Source organism: Brachypodium distachyon, chromosome 2 (assembly GCF_000005505.3).
Source record: "Brachypodium distachyon strain Bd21 chromosome 2, Brachypodium_distachyon_v3.0, whole genome shotgun sequence".
Taxonomy (NCBI): Eukaryota; Viridiplantae; Streptophyta; class Magnoliopsida; order Poales; family Poaceae; genus Brachypodium; species Brachypodium distachyon.
The window spans coordinates 43,178,692-43,196,515 of NC_016132.3; the positions used below are offsets into that span (position 1 = coordinate 43,178,692).

General features: G+C 44.1%; 3 protein-coding genes across 5 annotated transcripts; 2 read left to right on the forward strand and 1 right to left on the reverse strand.

The window, feature by feature from the left end:
• The first annotated feature begins 846 nt into the window (after nt 1-846).
• LOC100840525 (AAA-ATPase At3g50940) lies at nt 847-2,768 on the forward strand. The gene is made up of 2 exons (XM_003569266.4): nt 847-2,004; nt 2,106-2,768. The coding sequence occupies exons 1-2, from the start codon at nt 1,015-1,017 to the stop codon at nt 2,577-2,579; spliced, it is 1,464 nt and encodes a 487-aa protein (XP_003569314.1). The 5' UTR covers nt 847-1,014; the 3' UTR covers nt 2,580-2,768.
• Nucleotides 2,677-8,625, reverse strand: LOC100841531 (uncharacterized protein C24H6.02c). 3 transcript variants are annotated; one of them, XM_003569270.4, is made up of 6 exons: nt 8,485-8,625; nt 7,790-8,114; nt 4,348-4,564; nt 4,181-4,265; nt 3,143-3,271; nt 2,861-2,972 (listed from the first exon to the last, which is right to left on the reverse strand). In XM_003569270.4, the coding sequence occupies exons 3-6, from the start codon at nt 4,473-4,475 to the stop codon at nt 2,868-2,870; spliced, it is 447 nt and encodes a 148-aa protein (XP_003569318.1). In that variant the 5' UTR covers nt 4,476-4,564; nt 7,790-8,114; nt 8,485-8,625; the 3' UTR covers nt 2,861-2,867. The 3 variants fall into 3 exon arrangements, with proteins under 3 accessions (XP_024314260.1, XP_010231998.1, XP_003569318.1); XM_024458492.1 differs by lacking the exon at nt 7,790-8,114 and having other exon boundaries at nt 2,677-2,972; nt 8,485-8,614; XM_010233696.3 differs by lacking the exons at nt 7,790-8,114; nt 8,485-8,625 and adding an exon at nt 6,867-7,247 and having other exon boundaries at nt 2,677-2,972.
• A 143-nt stretch (nt 8,626-8,768) lies between these two features.
• LOC100834401 (protein GAMETE EXPRESSED 3) lies at nt 8,769-17,669 on the forward strand. The gene is made up of 17 exons (XM_010235147.3): nt 8,769-8,968; nt 9,283-9,333; nt 10,614-10,768; nt 10,869-10,938; nt 11,274-11,442; nt 11,567-11,689; nt 11,800-13,156; nt 14,048-14,294; nt 14,456-14,637; nt 14,940-15,272; nt 15,352-15,598; nt 15,820-16,104; nt 16,196-16,282; nt 16,427-16,459; nt 16,551-16,610; nt 16,700-16,842; nt 16,920-17,669. Exons 8-17 carry the CDS (start codon nt 14,096-14,098, stop codon nt 17,550-17,552), a joined length of 2,202 nt encoding a protein of 733 aa, XP_010233449.2. The 5' UTR covers nt 8,769-8,968; nt 9,283-9,333; nt 10,614-10,768; nt 10,869-10,938; nt 11,274-11,442; nt 11,567-11,689; nt 11,800-13,156; nt 14,048-14,095; the 3' UTR covers nt 17,553-17,669.
• The last annotated feature ends 155 nt before the right edge of the window (nt 17,670-17,824 follow it).

The following is a 17,824-nucleotide window of genomic DNA, read 5'->3' on the forward strand; positions in this document are numbered from 1 at the left end:
TTGCACTAAACATATCGATTCGAGTACATTAATAATTCGTGTCCGGAATCGAATCAATAATTGAACTTACGATGGAAATCTTTGAACTATATTATCGAAATTCCCTTCCTTCTTCCGCACGACAACCAATATCCTACTCGGACGTCAACCATTCTTCGTCAGCAGATGGAATCACGTAGTACGTACGTAGGAGAACGCAGACTGTGGAAACGTGACAGAGACAAAGAAGACCCAAAGGAAACTCATAGACGGTTTGGGAGAGCTGCAATTTCCTATGCAGCCAACTGCCGACAACTCTCTAACAAGTGGCTAATTCTCCATCACGACAGACCAGCTTGGCCGTCAAGTCTCTGAAAAAACTTGGCAAGCTACTTTACAATATGAAAAAACAGACATCAAAAAGATGGTCATTATATCGCAGTTTAACATAAATCAGGAGTTCTAACATAACAAAAAGGATTAATCATTTCCGTCAAAAGAAAAAGAAATTAATCAGGCGTCTTTCAAAGAAAAATCAATATGCATAAAGAACATTATAAAGAAGTTCCCAGAGTGGGTTTCCAGCCAGACTCCCGTAAGTCGGTTGTGCGTCGAGCTTTCAAACCCAACTAGCTAGAGCCATTTCCGGCGTTTGTTTTGCACGGCCACCAAAGGAACATGGCCCGTACCTTTACAAAAACCCCACCGAGTAGCGTGATGCCATTTTTCTACTTTGGCCAACTCTTCCTTTCTGGACAACGCACCAATCTGACCCAATATTTTTTCAGCTTGACTGACTCATCAATCACCAACCACTTGCACGACAACCCAGCTGGCCGCCTATATAACCATGCGCCAGCTAAACGCCCATTCAACACCGACCAGGACAATTCACTTGGAAGTTGAAATCTCTCAACACTTGGTGGTGAAGCAAATTAAAGCGAGAGACCAAAAAAGAAAAGAAAGCAGAGGGGGTGCGGTGAGCCAGGCGGGAGAAGCTTTGCCTTACAGTACAGCCGCCGGCAACTGGCGGCCATGGCGTCCTACGACAAGGCCATGGAGTCGTACAAGAAGGCCATCACCACGGCGGCGTCCCTGGCGGCGTCAGCGATGCTGGTGCGGGGCGTCGTCAACGAGCTGGTACCCTACGAGGTGCGCAACCTGCTCTTCTCCGGCATGGGCTACCTCCGCTCCCACATGTCCTCCCAGCACACCATCATCATAGAGGAGACAGAGGGCTGGGCCAACAACCAGCTCTACGACGCCGCACGGGCGTACCTGGCAACGCGGATCAACACCGACATGCAGCGCCTCCGGGTCAGCCGCGTCGACGAGACCAAGAGCATGATGTTCAGCATGGAGGAAGGCGAGGAGATGGCGGACGTCCACGAGGGCACCGAGTTCAAGTGGCGCCTCGTCTGCCGGGACAACTCCAGCGCCAGCAGCAGCAACGGCAACGGCAATGGCCGCAGCGGCAATTTCAAGCTCGAGGTCCGGTCCTTCGAGATGAGCTTCCACAGGAAGCACAAGGAGAAAGCCCTCAACTCCTACCTTCCTCACATCCTGGCCATGGCCAAGAAGATCAAGGAGCAGGACAGGACGCTCAAGATCTACATGAACGAAGGCGAGTCATGGTTCGCCATCGATCTCCACCACCCGTCCACCTTCAGCACGCTTGCCATGGATCACAAGATGAAGCAGTCGGTCATGGATGATCTCGAGCGGTTTGTCAAGAGGAAAGAGTACTACAAGAAGATCGGCAAGGCATGGAAACGAGGGTACCTGCTGTACGGCCCGCCTGGGACCGGCAAGTCCAGCATGATTGCAGCAATGGCCAATTACCTCAAGTTTGATGTGTATGATCTCGAGCTGACTGAGGTCAACTGGAACTCCACCCTGAGGAGGTTGCTCATCGGGATGACCAACCGGTCAATCCTTGTCATTGAGGACATCGACTGCACTGTCGAGCTGCAACAACGGGAGGAAGGTCAGGAGGGCACCAAATCCAACCCTTCAGAGGACAAGGTTAGAAAGACATTTGGAATGTATCATCATCCCCTGCATTTCTTAGTTCCTCTGCTTTCTTTCCATTCTGATGTGTATCTGGATACCACCATGTCCAACAGGTGACACTATCTGGGCTACTCAACTTTGTCGACGGGCTTTGGTCAACAAGTGGGGAGGAGAGAATAATCATCTTCACGACAAACTACAAGGAGAGGCTCGACCCTGCGCTTCTGCGCCCTGGCCGGATGGACATGCACATCCACATGGGGTACTGCTGCCCGGAGTCATTTAGAATCCTCGCCTCCAATTACCACTCCATAGATCACCACGCCACGTACCCAGAGATAGAAGAGTTGATCAAGGAGGTCATGGTGACTCCAGCAGAGGTTGCAGAAGTGCTCATGAGGAATGAGGAGACTGACATCGCACTTGAAGGTCTTATCCAGTTTCTCAAGAGAAAGAGGGATGGTACCAAGGACGGCAAAGCAGAAAATGCTGGCCAGGTGGCCAAGGAGGAAGAACAAGAGGAAGAGAAATTGACGAAAAGTGATGTCCCAGACAATCAAAATCAGCAAGATGAAAGCAAAGAATGATGTGTATACACAGTGTGATATCGAAAGATTAGTGCCTCCAACAAAAATGTATCGTTTTGCTATAATAAGAGATCATTTTTGGAACAATAAGCTAGTCTGGTGTTGTGAATTGTGATACTTCATGAGTGCATACAAGTTCAGTTATGAAAAGTAACAGTTGCGATTTCAATGTACAAATACTTTTCAGTATAAGCAGCCCACAATATCCAAATAATCAATGCTGTCAAGACTCAAAACCAAATATTTCTAGCGGAAACTAGCCATACCTAGATTGCTTCTAATTACACATCAGTCCTCAGTACAAGTGTTCATCCCATTTTCTTCTCGTAGGTCATACTCAACAATTAGACCAAGATTGTCAACAAACTTGTGATACACCTGGCATCCTGCGCACTGTTGTGCAGTACAGTGCATGTTAGAAAATAATGTACAGCATATCTCAGAAAATAAATGAGCATAGCACTATGGTCTTGTGTCATATTCAAAAAGAGAATGCAATACAATAATATGAGCAAAGCTGCTGACTGAATGCTGCAAATAAATAAATACACTAAACAACTTACCTGAAGAAAAACTGTTCCTCTTTCATAGGCTACCCGGTTTATCAAACGATTGGTCCTTGCATCACATTTATTACATGTAAACTGAACAAGCAAGCTTCTTCTAGGAAGCTTTAAATCAAAAGTGGCTTCCTGCAATTTTACATAGGAACTGCAGTTAAAGAATTGTAGCCTACCAATTGATCTGCAGTACGATGCTTGAATTCTAATGATATGTGAATGGCGTTAAAATACTAAAATAATATTATGTCCAGATTATCACCATTTCAAAATGACATAACCACCATAGATAACAAAAACTGAGTTATTTCTGCTCAGTTATTCTCATAAGTGTGCGTGTGTGTGTTTCCATACAGTCCTATAATGGCTTATATTACATTTAAGAAAAATGATAATTTATATCATTAAGCCTTAAGTCTACCAATTCATAAGCTATGGTTTGTGTTAGTTTTGAAGTCCACATAGCTGTTTCAGTGTTATGTGGGAGCTTGCATAATCAGTCCTTTAAAATGCTTTAAAATACAGGCTGAGAGAATGAGAAAGGGGACAACATGTATGACATGTTTACTATTTCGATATGAACTGGAATACGATTGCACAACTATATTCAACCAGTGATCTTTCTTGGAAAAAGAGATTGAACTAAATAAAAAATGCAGGCAAACCACACAATATTCTGGTAATTGAATCTAGCAACATCGTCCATCAAAGTAGTGGCTTCCCAAGGTAGTATTATACACTTGTGAATCGACAGCAGATACACATTTATATCTATGTTATCAAGCAAATATATCAGCAATTTGTATTTAAAGTCCCAAATCTTAAGCAATTATAATATATTTTAGGCAGTAGCTAGGTCAAATTGTTGTTGGTTGAAAAATCGAATCCATATTTGCAAAATCCCTTATTGCTACTACTACTAAAATAAAATCTAATTTTCACTAACCACCACGAGTCCATAAGCACAAAAGGCAGGCAAAATCCAAAGTAGTATATCCCCAACAGTATGAAAAGATAAAAACAGAGAGGGAGGGAGCTCACTGCTGGCAACTCCGTGGCATCCGCATCAACCTCACTGGAGCATGCAGAAACATGTAGTCGCCTACGATGGTATGAAACCCTCAGCCTGCAGAGAGAGCACACAAGCTTATTAGCTTAGTCATCCCTGAGCTGAATCTGACACGAGAAGAGGCTAGTATGGAGCTTACCCTGTTGCCAATGCCCTGGGCTTTGAGGAAGTGAGGGAGACACGTGAAGGAGGCACAACACGGACGCAGTGACTGACTGAGAACGGCAGTGCCGTCAAGCAGCCGTAGGCCACAAGCGTCGTTGTCATTGGACAGCGGCTATTGGATTCAGTCCGCTTCTCTCTGGTTCCTCCTCAGGCTTGTGTGCTCTTGGCTGGCAGAATCGCTGAAAGTAAGCCTGCGCATTTGGTTAAATTTCAGCAAATACGGCATGGAATCAAAATACAGTTCAGTTTTGGTATCTAACACTGTTTCGGTAAAAACCAAAGTTGACACGAATTAGAAACAATGAGGTGACAACATTTTAGCTTTGTGTGCATGTCTGATACTTAATATCTTGAGATTGATCATCAAGCATATTTTAACATCTTATTGATTTTAAGAAATAATACTCACATCGATAAGCAAGCATGAGTAGAGCAATAGAAATTACACATAACAGCATAGCCAGTTTTTACTTTTCAGTGATCTAAATAGGATAGCAGGACACACATGGAATCAAAATACAGTTCAGTTTTCGTATATAACACTGTTTTGGTAAAAACCAAAGTTGACACGAATTAGAAACAATGAGGTGACAGTATTTTAGCTTCGTTTACATATCTGATGACTTAATATCTTGAGATTGATCATCAAGCATATTTGAACATATTATTGATTTTATAAGAAATAATACTCACATCGATAAGCAAGCATGAGTAGAGCAATAGAAATTACCCATAACAGCATAGCCAGTTTTTACATTTCAGTGATCTAAATAGGATAGCAGGACACACACAAGCATAGAGACAAGCCTACAACCAAAATAATAATAGAGTGTGACCTCCGTGACTTCATGACATGTACGCAAAAGCATAGCTACAAGTTTAGTACTGATTACTTATTAGAACAATCTGACAGGAGACGGTGAGAGAGAGAGAGAGCAAGCGCTTAGGCAGCGAGCACCGGTGAGCGGAGTGGTGCCGGAGAAGATGCAGGGACCGGCAGCACCGCGGAGAGCCCAGAGCTGTGCAGGGATGGGATCAGAGGAGGGGCCGAGGAGGCCAGGCGCCTGGGCTTTCATGCCGCGTTTAGGGTTAGGCTTGCCGCGTCTCTGGTTCCCTGCTTCTCTCGTCTCGTGTCTTTTTTTAGCAGACACTTTTCTCATGTCGGGAGGAATGAGATTGACAGGCAACAAGCATGGGGCTGGGCCATTCTCTAAGCACACTTAGGCACTTGGTAAAAAAAAAAGCACACTTAGGCATTGTTTGATTGCTAGGGAACCAATCCTTAGTAGAATCAATTCATCAAGGGATTGGGTTGATCGCCCTCTCATCACCCATCCCCAAGGAGGTTGAATCCCTTTCTACACTCCTCTACTAGAAAGTTTGTTTGGATAAAATCAGGGTTCTATGGATTGGAAATGATTCAGGCAGTAGATGTGACGTCATGATTCATGAATGTGTTTTTTACAGCAGAATCATTTAAAATATGAATAACATTATTTAGCAGATTTCTCTATTTGAATTAAGCATACTTGTAAAGATTTTTCTATTTTCATACAAGCAGTTATTTCTTTAAATAATTATTTCTAACAAACGGCTATTTTCTGCTAGGAGCAGTTCGGTGCTGAAATGGACATACATAAAGAAGTGTTGTTCTGCTTTTCTAATGTCCGAAAAGTTGCTTCTGGATCCCAAGTTTCCTCAATCATGCTTTTCTAACAATTTGTTCCAATCAATACCAATGCTTGTTCAGTAGTTTGGATTGGAGAACAGGATCAAAGCAATATCAAAACCCTAGAAAAATCGTGCCCGAAGGAGCAGTCAAGGCAAAGGAGGAGGTCCAGGGTGGCAGACCCAGGATTTGACCAATTTGGAGCCAGATTTGAACGCACAATAAAAAAATTAACACTGCATATAAAAATTTGCCAAAAGAAAAAACCCAAATTGCTAATAAGATCTCATAAGTCATATCATCATTTTTTATATCATTTTCACGGTCTCAACAATCCTACATATTTACACACTAAGGAATCAATTTATCTATCACCACACTACCACAGGGCAATAATGCAATACCAATATGTCAATCAATCAATAATTCAATTTATCAACAGAATCAGGCAATAATTTGTTGACTGAATTGAGAAATCAATGATTCAGAATTTAGAACACGAAATTCAATAAGTAGCGCCGCCTACCTGAACTCGAGCTTTTGTTCTGCATCAAGCAATTTCTACGCCAAAAGTTTCTAATAAGAAAGCATACAAGAAGAAGGCAATTTGTAGCAGTAAGCATATATGACTCCAACCATATATATTTCCAGCTACCCATACCTAAAGACTGAAATTGTGAAAAAATTCAGTGCTTGTGCTAAAAACATTCCTAATTTGAGCAGACATACTTGTGATTCAAACCTCTGTCATCCGAAAAAATGCGGTTCTAACAGGGGTGGATTGGAAGAAAATTGAGATATAGAGGGTGGGAGAGGAAACTCACCTTGCCTGCGGGCTGCAGCGTCCTGGGGCAAAGGGTAGGGGGGAGGCGCGTGTATGGAGACGGATGTGCTTTCCGGGAGAAATCGGGGGACGGCGGCGGCTACTGCTCCGCGGTGGAGTCGGGTTGTCGTCAGCGGCGTGGTCACGGGAGGAGGTCCGGCGGCTGGGTCGCTGGAGGAGGAGGTACAGCCGTACAGGGACGGGATCGCGGAAGGAGATCGGGAGCTAGCAGTAGGATGGCGGAGGAGTAGACGGCGGGGTCCGCGGGGAGGTCCAGCCGGCGGCAGCGCGTGGAGCAGCCATTCTCCCCTGTTCGCGCGGGTGCGGGGCTGCAGAGTGCACGGGGGAGAGGAGATTTTCTATTTCCTTTTCTTTTTTGTGATAAGAGGAGGAGATACGGGACTGGAAAGACCGAAAGAGGGAGCGAAGCGAACCTGCGGGCCGGTGGCACAAAGTTCTCAGAAATGCACCCCGGCGAGGCATTCCTTCGAACACCCACAGGGTATCAGAAGTACAACTCCATCCGCCGCCGCCGCACACGCCAACGGGGCGTCCCGACGAGCGAGCCGCCATCTCTGCACACGCGCGCTGCTGCACGGGCGCCGCCACTGCTGGCCACAGCCCCGCTGCCTCTGCGCCGCCTCCGTTCGCCTACACGCGGGAGAAAGATAGAGAGGGAGCTAGAGGGGAGGCCGGGGGAGGGAGGAGATTGGATGCAATAGAGAGAGCCAGAGAGCAGGGGGCTAAGTCGGGCCGTCGGGGAGAGAGATAACGAGGAGTCGCCGCTGCCTGAGACTATGTAGGGCTCGTTTTTAATGCATTGACACACTGGATCCGGCTAATGCAGGGGGAGGAGGCAGGGCCAGGGGCTGACTGGAGAGAATCCTGTCGGAGGAGGGCGAGGAGAAAGGGGCGGGAACTGACCGGAGAGAATCCCCTCGCTCGTCGTTAGAGGAGGAGGAGTCGGGGTCGGTGGAGGTGGCAGCAGCGCACAAGGGAAGTTCTCGACGCAACTTGGCTCGGGGAAGAGAAGTCGACCGCTGCTACTGGAGGAGCCGAGGAGGTGGTGCCGCGAGCCGCGAGACGTACTCGGGAGGCTGCGGCCGTGCGGCGGGACTCCTTCCCCTCCGGCCTCCGCCCCGCTCCAACAATTTCGCTCCCTCCTCCTTTCCTTTTCGCTGGGGGAGGATTGTTTCCACGGTGGTTTTTGTCCACTGGAAAAGGCCAGTATCTGCTGGAGCCCGGCCCGCTGTAAAAAAAGAGAGAGAAAGAGCGGGAACCCGCTGTCAGAACAAGAAGAAGAAGAGCGGGAACCCGCTGTCACGCGCAAAGCAACGAGGAGGAAAGAGAAGAGGATCCAGGAGGCGCCGCCACCGTGATCTACCAGCCGCTGGAGCTCATCTTGCCGGGCCACCATCTGTTAGATGTAATCCCGCACCTGCCGTCAAGGAGAAGGAAGGGCATCCGCCGCCCATCCCGCCCGCCCCCGGCCGCGCTGGCACACATCCCCCTGCCCCCGCCCGCCCTCTGCCTCGCGTGGATCGACAGCGCCACCGCACCTGCCGCTCGCCTCTTCACTCGTCGTGCAGGGAGAAGGGAAAGAGAAGGGAGGAACGTACCTTGGCGGGAGGAGCGGGAAGAGGACCGATTCCGTTGGCGCAGCAGCGATAGGGACTCCCAATCCGACGGACGAACCTGGGGGCTCCCGATGGGGATTTGGGGACCGGGTAGGAGTTGGATGGGTGTTCTGCATTTTTGCTGAAAACCCCCAAATATAACTATTGGGGGTCATTTGAATAGTCTGTTGGTGATGCTCTAAGAGGCGGCGGCCTGCACTCCACGGTTTGATGATGTCTACTGGTCACCATCATGTTGTGTCATTGTTGCTCCTTTCGATGCGCTGGTGACTGTGAAGGCTAGGTTGATTTTGACTTGTGAATATGGGAGTTGGGGATCCTTGTGACCTCATTCTTCTTCGCCTCGTGACCTTAGTGTCTCCTGCATTCCTTCTGCCAGTTCCTCGGCGTGCCCGTTCGGCAACTCTCAGAGGCCTCCATTCTCCTCCTCCCTTCCCTGCCATCCGCTCCCCAGATGCTAATTCATGTATGTAGAATTTTAGATATAAACATTTGGGGCTTGAGCTAAACGGCAAATTATTGATGTATATTTTTTTGTGGAAGGCATAGAGGCAAGCAGTGCACTTGTTTGAAGACCTCACATTGTTTTAATTTCGTACACGAGTAGCATCATTTTCCTCGCATAAACTATTTGCTCTACATAGTCAGGCCATCCTCTCTTTACTTATATTATCCCTAATCCCTGTGTGTTCGAGAATTAGGTTTATGTTTTTTTCTTTTGCTTCCGTTGATTGTGTCGTGTCATAAATTTCCATTTATGTTCCTCTTTTGCTTCACCAGATCTGGCACCAGAAATTTCCTATGCAGCGTCCTTGATATCAAACTCAACAGGTATGCAGTAGATGTATTAGAGGCTAAATTATGTGTGCATCGGTAATAGATCAACTGAAAACAAATTAAAATAAGTTATGGAGGAGCATAACTTTTAAAATGGTACTACAGGATAAAACAACAATAAGATGGTGTTTCCATTGCTAAAATCGAGTACTTATTTATTTATGTGTTGGTACAAGTGAAATGACTACTGTGTGAATTATCTAGATTTATAATGCTCTTAGCAACCATCATCTTATCACAGTTTTACATAGTTTTCTTTTCTAACCAGAAAGTCACTGCCGTATATTCAGTTATTTGCATGTGTTTTGGACTGATATATGAACTATTCTCTAAAATAACTGTTTCTCAAACTTTTGATGATCATGCCATATACTGCTCTCTTTCTCCTCAATCGGTAAAATAGTCAGCTAGTATTGATACGTCGTTTGGTGGTTTTGCCAATACGGAGTAAAACAGTGTGGGTCTTCTTATGTCACCTGACTGATGGTTTCAATTATCTGCAACGGTAATCTGATATGATTTGTTTCAACTTTTCCTGATATTTTTCCCCTTTTAGAGCTAGGCTGGGATTGGATCGATACCTGCTATATATGTATGATTTTCCAAACTACTTGTGATGGATATCCATTTTCTGATATGATTTTTTTTCTGATTTTTCCTGATAATTTTCGTGCCCTGGATTTCTTCCCCTCTCCCTTGTTTTGAAATTAGTGGCAAGAATATTTCTTGGTTCGGGAGATCTCCCCCATGGTGGAACGGGATCCCATGTGTTCCTGAAAATCCTCGGCAGGGGATTTTGGTGCCCCGTTTTTTTCTTACTCCCTCCGATCCATATTAATTGTTGAAATATTACATCCATATTTGGACAAATTTGAGACAATTAATATGGATCAGAGAGAGTAGTAAGTTAGCAACCAAACAAAGCCGTAATGAATAGGATGCAGCTCTTCTGCATCCTCTCCAGAAATCCTGCAAAATTGTTATTTGTTACCTACGATGTCTTGATCTCACCTGACACGAGAAGTGCAAGAATAACAGGTTCATAACTTTTCCGGAACAAAATTAATAAGCCACTATTACTGTTCACTACTCTGTGCAAATTTATACCATGCTATCCTAGTTCAACTAAATAATAGGTGAGATTACATTTTATGGTAGTATGAATTACAAGTATTGTGCAAAATAATCTGCACTTTTGTTTTTCTCTTGATGTGCTTGGGCTGTGCCAAAGGTATGCTGGTATTTGAAGGTCATGTGCCTTTTGTCCATGCTAGAGTTGCAACAAATAATTTGACGGCTCAAGCTGCAAGGCTGAATCTAAGGATGCAGAAGGAGATTGAACTTCTGCTTAGCGATCCACCTGCTGGGGTCTCTCTTAATCTGTCTGAACATGAAAGTGCCATGTCATCTTTATCGAGCATTGACACCAGTATGTTCTCATCATTCTTACTATTTACTCCATAGCTAGATTTGCCATACCAAATTAGTTCCCCTCAATTTGATGCGGCTTCCCTACTCACTAAATGAAGGAATTGAGGGGACAGAGGGAACAGTTTATTCAAAAGGAGTTTTCATTCTGAAGATTCAAATTCCTGAAAGGTTTGTTTTGATTAATATGGAAACCAACTCCCTTCCCTTTATAGTTTACATGTTCTGACAGTCATGCTTTTGCTGAGATACTGATATCCTTTTCAACCGCCTAATGTCACTTTTGTTACTCCAATATATCATCCCAATATCGACAATGGAGGACGCATTTGCCTTGATATTCTAAATTTACCTCCAAAGGTAATTTATATGAAATATTTTATGACTAGATGAATTATCTTGCACATAAAGATAGTCCTAAAATACAATTTTTTCTCTGGATAATGAATACTCCCTCCGTCCCATATTAAGTGTCGAAATATTACATGTATCTAAACGTTTTTTAGGTGTAGATACATCCATAATTGAACAAATTTGAGACAGTTAATATGGGACGGAGGGAGTACCACTTTGCAGGGTGCCTGGCAACCGTCACTCAACATTTCCACTGTTTTGACAAGCATTGGTTTGCTGCTAAGTGAACCAAACCCTGACGATGGGCTGATGACTGAAATAGTAAGCACAGTATTTCTTTTTGGAAGGGAATAGAAGTACATTTGTATGGCAATAGCAGGCAGGTAAAATAATAGGCACAAACTTTTACTTCATAATTCAACCATGTCATTGTTTTCTGCGATAGAGTCAAGAGTACAAATACAACAGACAAGTTTTTTACATAAACGCTCGATCATGGACTGAGAAGTATGCTAATCCCGCGGCAGTTGACACAAGTAGTTGGAACTCTTTAGATGTTTCAGTTGTGGTAAACAAGCATTGAAAATTCTGATCTTCATTTTTGATGTGTTTTTGTTGACAGTATAAGATTTTTCTTTAGATGCTTACTTGAGTTACCGTGCATCATGATCTTTTTAGGCACAGAACAAGCAAAGGAAGAAATACAGAACGTATAATCTTTGCCAGAAGCTTCTAATAAAGATTGTGAAGGGAGTCGAAAGAAGATGCGGTTATTGGGTAAAAAATTATCACTAAAATGTGGAGGATCTGAAGCGAACCCTACTACTCGTAAGCAGGATGCGGTGGCAGGCCTCTTACCATCAACTGCAAGATCCACTGTTCCTACTATATGCTTGTCTGATTTTCCTGTCAAACAGAATGTTACTGCTGAAAACATGTCTGTCGGTGCAGATAATGGATTGATTTCAAAGGAAGGATACCATGCAAATAGAAAGAACTTGCAGTTACATGGGCATGGACTTCCTGTTACATCAGAGGATCCTAAGCAAAGGAGCAGCGGCATTGTGGAAGATAAGTTACCTAATCATCTTCCAGTATCAATATCCTATACTAAAGATCATGTCACACAATCTTCTGATGATATTTTAGCTAAGAGTATGACAAAGAGTATTGATGGATCATTATATAGTGTGTACAAGTCATAAGAAGGAAATATAGCGAACATAAGGTCACTGTGTCAGAAGATGCCTCTCAAATTGGTAAAGCTTGAAAACAAGAGCAGTGATCAGAGGGAAAATATGGCAACAGATTATCTTCCTTCACTGTCAGGTTAAAACAATATGCAGAAAAGGTCCTCAGATGTTGTTTTGAGTAAAAGTTGTATTGGAGATACTAATGTGATTCAGCAAAATTTTCGTACCGAAACTGTACTTCCAAATACCCACTCAGTACCAAATAAAGAATGCAATCAAGGTCGAAAGAAGCCAAGTTCACTAAGAGGCTGTCATTGAAATCTGAGTTGGCTGAGATTGAAAGGACCAGTGACAAGGGATATAACTATAAGCGACCGAATTGTTCTCATGATGAGAGGAAACCCAATGAACTGCCATTATCAGCTCCAGTCCCCGTGAGGCAAACCATGGGTCTGGGCTTTGTTGATTCACAGAGAAGTATCAGCAGAAGTCATTGTCCTATCAAGCAAAATGCAACATCTATGAAAAATGTCGTTTCACACAGTGCAGATAGTGCAGACGAATGCGAAATCATGGGCCTAGGCCTTGTTCATTCACACAAAAGTGTCAGCCAAAGCAATTGGTACATCAAACAAAATCCCTTACCAGTGGAGGATGTTGTTTCAGATAGCGAGACAGCGTAGATGAACGTGAAAAGGTACCTTCAAGGTCAAGGTTATCGTTTATGAGGAGACGGTTCGTCCCTGTCTGGAAAGCTTCGAAGCTAATTCCAATAGATAAATAATAAATTTGACTCCAGATGCCGCCATGTAAACCCCTCCGAAGATGAAGATGTCCCTTATGTAAGTTCTCTTGCTGTTTTTGGGTAGATCATGCGCGTTAGTTTTTTGTGTTTCCCTATGGATGATTTGAGGGGACTTAGAGACTGTTGTAGGTAGCATCTATTCTGATTAGAAGCAAAGTGTAAGAACTCAGATGTACTCCGTACTCCATTTGCTTTCTACTCCCTCCATTCCAAATAAGTGTCACAATTTTGTCTAAACACGTTTCATTGTGTAGATCCGCTCATTTTGGAAAAAAAAATTGCGACACTTACTTTGGGACAGAAGTATATGTCTTACCCTGCTAGTATACTGTATAGGCAGTTAGATTTGCTTCCTATGATCTCTGCTTGCCACAGTTTCGCCTCGATCTACAAGGCTACAACTACAAGCAGGCATTTCACTTAAATTAAATCGATCAACCATAAGTACAGTGCCTGTTCTCTTACTTCCTAATGCTTCCTACAATCAACCATCATGGCATGTTTCCTCCTCTGATGCTAAATTATTGACTCAAATTTGTCCAAATATGGATGTATCTATTCTTAAAAAGCGTCTAGATACATGTAATATTTCGACAACAATTTAGGATCGGAGTGAGTATAAAACAAACAAACAAAAAACCTGTGGCCTGTTTCCCACATTGTCTCTGAAAGCTTAGACTACACTGAATGTTGGCTTCATTCGCTTTGCTGCTTTGTCTTGCTTCGTATGAACAATAAAAAAACGTCAAATCCGCCTTCAATTCATGAATCTTTTACCTCAAGAATATTAGTTCGCGGAAATGTAACCATTTTTTCCTGCGCAAGATAGGAGGAGGACGTGGTCGGATTCGGAAGCAGTTACTCCTATGGACCGTTAACTAGAGGAGACGAGGAGTCCTAAACCGCGGTGTATTTGCTCTCATCGCAGGGTTCACGTCAAACTCATCGCACGGTTCGGGAGCATGCTGATGGATTGATGATCACCCCCAAATTCTTCCCATCACTGACGCAGGCGGTTACTCAAAACTCTTCTCTCCTGGAACCGCGAGCGCAGCCACGGGCGATGGCGACGCCGCTTCGATGCCTGTGCCTGCTACTCTGTTCCCTCATCGGCGCCGCGCGCTCTGCGGCGCCGCCGGCGTTGCAGAGGCTCAAGGCAATCGCTGCTGAAAATGGTACGCACGACCAAGCCATCAGCGTCCTTCTGATTCCCTATTGCTTGGTTCCTTGCCCCCTCTGTCTGCAACTCTGCATGTCCTGCTACGAGAAATTTGTCCACGGCTGTGCCTGCCTGCCTGACTGGATATGAACCATGAACGGCTTTGTTTGTGAGCAGCTCAGATGCCACCGGGAGTTGGTCGTGCCCTCTCGCCTCCGCTCATCGGACACGGCGGCCGCATCGTCGCTTGCTCCGGGAAGAACCTCCTCGCGTTCGAGCCAAACGGATCCATCGCGTGGATCGTTCCCCTCGGATACAATTGTAAACAAGACGTCGCTCCGATTACCGAGAGGGAGAAGGTAGTGCTTTTTAAGCTGTGCCAAATATTCTACTCCCTCCGTCCCAAAATACAGACACTCTCTTTATTTACAGCTCTTTTAAATTTTTTTGGGGGGGATTTCAACAATTCAGGAGTTTGATTTCTCTCGGGTTGTCGCAACTTGCAACCCTAGCTGGCTACATATTTTTTATGGTGATCTATTTGTAATCTGTATAAAATCCATGCTTAACTATATGAAATACATTGCCGTTACATTCTTGTACACCGGCGTGCCTTAATTATCAGAGATTCAGAGTTAGTGAGGTGGTATCAATTGTGCAGATATATTTGGTGGCAGAAGATAAGGTCATAAAGATAACTCCGCGAAATTTACGCACTGGTGACCCAGCAACAGAAGTATTTTTCAGTTACACTTCAACACCGGGGAGGTCCGAGGAGCTCATCGGTTTATCGACTGCCAGCAGCTATTCATCTCTTTTCCTCACCATTATGAACCGTGGCCTTTTCTCCTTCTCGTTGCGTAATGGGCAGCTACTATGGAGCGCCGGGCCTGTGCTCGATCGCTTCGGTTACCGTATAGGCTGCAAGGGAAACATCTCAGGCTGCTACTTCAATTCAGCCCCGGTTGTTGATCAGTGTGAGGGGACTCTTTATGTAAGGCCTCACTTCACTGCATTCACAATGTTTTCACCTTTTCTTTTTACCGTACCATTTTAACTGCATGACTAAACAGATATCAAATAACGAAGGCCAGCTCTATTCAATGTACATTCATAGCCGTAAGTACAGATGGATCCAAGACTTGAGCTCGATTGACAAAGTGATGACAATTGCACCAGGAAATAATGGGCGCCTATACGTTGTCCTTCCAAGAAAGTCAATTGTGATGGGTTTTGATGTCCTCACAGGACACATTTCATGGCAGCAGAGTGTTGGTCCACTTAGTAACGAGAAAGTCTTGCCAGCCGTTGATTCCAATGGTAAAGGAAAAAAGTTATTTCCAACATCATTAATTTGGAATTGGAACATGTTTGTTCCTTCAATAATTACTTCAAATTTACAGCTGCTTAATTTTGATGGGCCAGTAGCTGTATTGTTTACCTGCATTCTCTTGAGCATTCATATTTTTTATCGAACACCTATTTGCGTGATAATTTGTAATATATCGTCGTCATGCTGCTTTGTTCAAATGTTGTAACAGGTTGGATATCAATTGGATCGCTAGATGGGACCTTGTATTCAGTCTCTCCGGATGGTGACATCAGAAAGTTTCTTCAAAGAACATCACCAAACTCAGTGATCCATGCAAGCCCAGTACTTGACTGCTCAGGGTTTTCAGTGTACATCAGCCAGACCATAATGGAGGCAAAATCAAGCCAAACAATTGGTGATTATACCTATGTATCGGCAATGAAGCCATCAAGCATCTTGTTTACTTTGTTAGCTCCAGCAACAGGGACAACCTATTGGACTGAAAAGTATCCTGGTTTGCTTCTTTGTTTACATGAGTGTGTCATTTTCCCCCTCCAAAGTAGCATTTTAAGTTAATTATTATATGGTGTTCATTTCCTTGTTAGGAGAATTAGCAGATTTGCTGTCCAGCAGTGACCTGAACTATTTTACACTTGATGAGACTATTCTTCTCACTGCTCTATCTGCTGGAAGTACGTCTTTTTTAGCTCCTGAGTCCTCAATTAAAAAGTTAATATGCTTCAATCCCACAGAATAAAGAAACAATAAAAAGGAAACTGCTAAAAATTATTCCTGACATGAACTAAGATTTGAAGCCCTTAAATCTCTTGGCACAGGAATTGGCAGCACCATCCAATGCTACACGAAAAGTATGTTTCTTTTCTTGAGTACTAATTGGTTGCCCGTCCTAAAGCTGTAATATCTTGCTGAGGGCTTCACTTCACATCTTTGTTTTGCAAGGGCAAAAGATTGCCTGGACCTGCAGAAAATCAAAACCCAAGTTTGTCCATGGTGATCCAGGTGAAATTCAAGTTGTCATTTTTCTTCTTCTGTCACTAATGTTTGACTAAAAATGCATGATTACTGACTGAATAGTCTATTTCCATTAGGTGACCACAACCATGCCCTTTTGTTGTTCTTCTTCCAACTCATTGTCATAGTGATACAATCGGTAATTGTTCGGTTTTGCTGCATCTTCTGGAGGAAGAAAAAGCTTCAACATAATGGGTTGCAGAAGTTCCTGGAAAAGAGGGTATGTGCATTGGTGCATTGTTTAGGGTGACTTCTCCACTGAAATCTTCTCTGACCTCTCTACCTTCTGAACTGCAGCGTTCTCTACACAGCAAGAGAAGAATCTTAGGCAAGATTATCTCAGAGCTAGAGCAGAAGGCGGTCGAAGATGCCTCTTCAAACGAAATTCTGGAACAGCTGGGTGAAATGGTGAAAGCCAAGGAAGGTGTTGAGAGGAAGCTATACACATCTTACAGCCTTGGCAGAGATGTCCTGGGCTTGAGGCAACGCTCTTCCATTTTGCCACTTTACAACGGAAAACACAAGAGTCATTCATTTCACGGCGCACAGAGAGAAAGCATTACAATCTTTAATACACTCAGCAACACCTCTTCTTCGGAGGATAGAACAACCAGCAGCTACTCTAGTGGCAGTGGGAGCTGCAGTGGAAGTAGCTGCGAAGATATGGAATCTGACACAAGGTTTAATTCAGCAGGAGAGGCTGGACCTTCCAACACTGCAGATGTTGCAGTGGGAGCCCAAGGCAAATGCCCTGCAGATGCCGAACCTTCGTATCGGGTGTTTACAAATCCACTGTATGTGCAAGGAGAAAGCAGTGGCGAATCACTGTCGCGGAGGCAGGAATTTCTGATGGAGACCATGCATCAAGGTAGTGCACCAACCAAGAGAATGTGGCTGAAGAGGAGGCGAACTCTGTCTTCAACGAACTGACGTAACTCAACAAATCAGAGATGCATGAAAAATGTCGAACTCTGTCTTCAGCAAACTGATGTAACTCAACAAGTCAGATATGCATGGAAATTTAGCTGGCTTGATTATGGATGGTACTTCTGTTCTTAAAAATCTAGGATGTTATTTCCTAATGTTATGTTCCATTTCTAGAAAGTTTACACTGAAATGCACATGAGACAAAATCGATGTATGTGAACAGAATATGCACTTACGAGACTTTCAACTTTTACAAGATTGCTCAAGTTCCCCTT

Coding starts and splice junctions, on each gene's coding strand:
- LOC100840525 (XM_003569266.4), top strand. CDS start 1,015: ATGGCGTCCTACGACAAGGCCATGGAGTCGTACAAGAAGGCCATCACC. Junction 2,005..2,105: donor CCAACCCTTCAGAGGACAAG/GTTAGAAAGACA, acceptor CATGTCCAACAG/GTGACACTATCTGGGCTACT.
- LOC100841531 (XM_024458492.1), bottom strand. CDS start 4,475: ATGACAACGACGCTTGTGGCCTACGGCTGCTTGACGGCACTGCCGTTC. Junction 4,266..4,347: donor CCCAGGGCATTGGCAACAGG/GTAAGCTCCATA, acceptor CTCTCTCTGCAG/GCTGAGGGTTTCATACCATC. Junction 2,973..3,142: donor GAGGAACAGTTTTTCTTCAG/GTAAGTTGTTTA, acceptor ACTGCACAACAG/TGCGCAGGATGCCAGGTGTA.
- LOC100834401 (XM_010235147.3), top strand. CDS start 14,096: ATGATCACCCCCAAATTCTTCCCATCACTGACGCAGGCGGTTACTCAA. Junction 15,273..15,351: donor AGTGTGAGGGGACTCTTTAT/GTAAGGCCTCAC, acceptor ATGACTAAACAG/ATATCAAATAACGAAGGCCA. Junction 16,283..16,426: donor CACTGCTCTATCTGCTGGAA/GTACGTCTTTTT, acceptor CTCTTGGCACAG/GAATTGGCAGCACCATCCAA.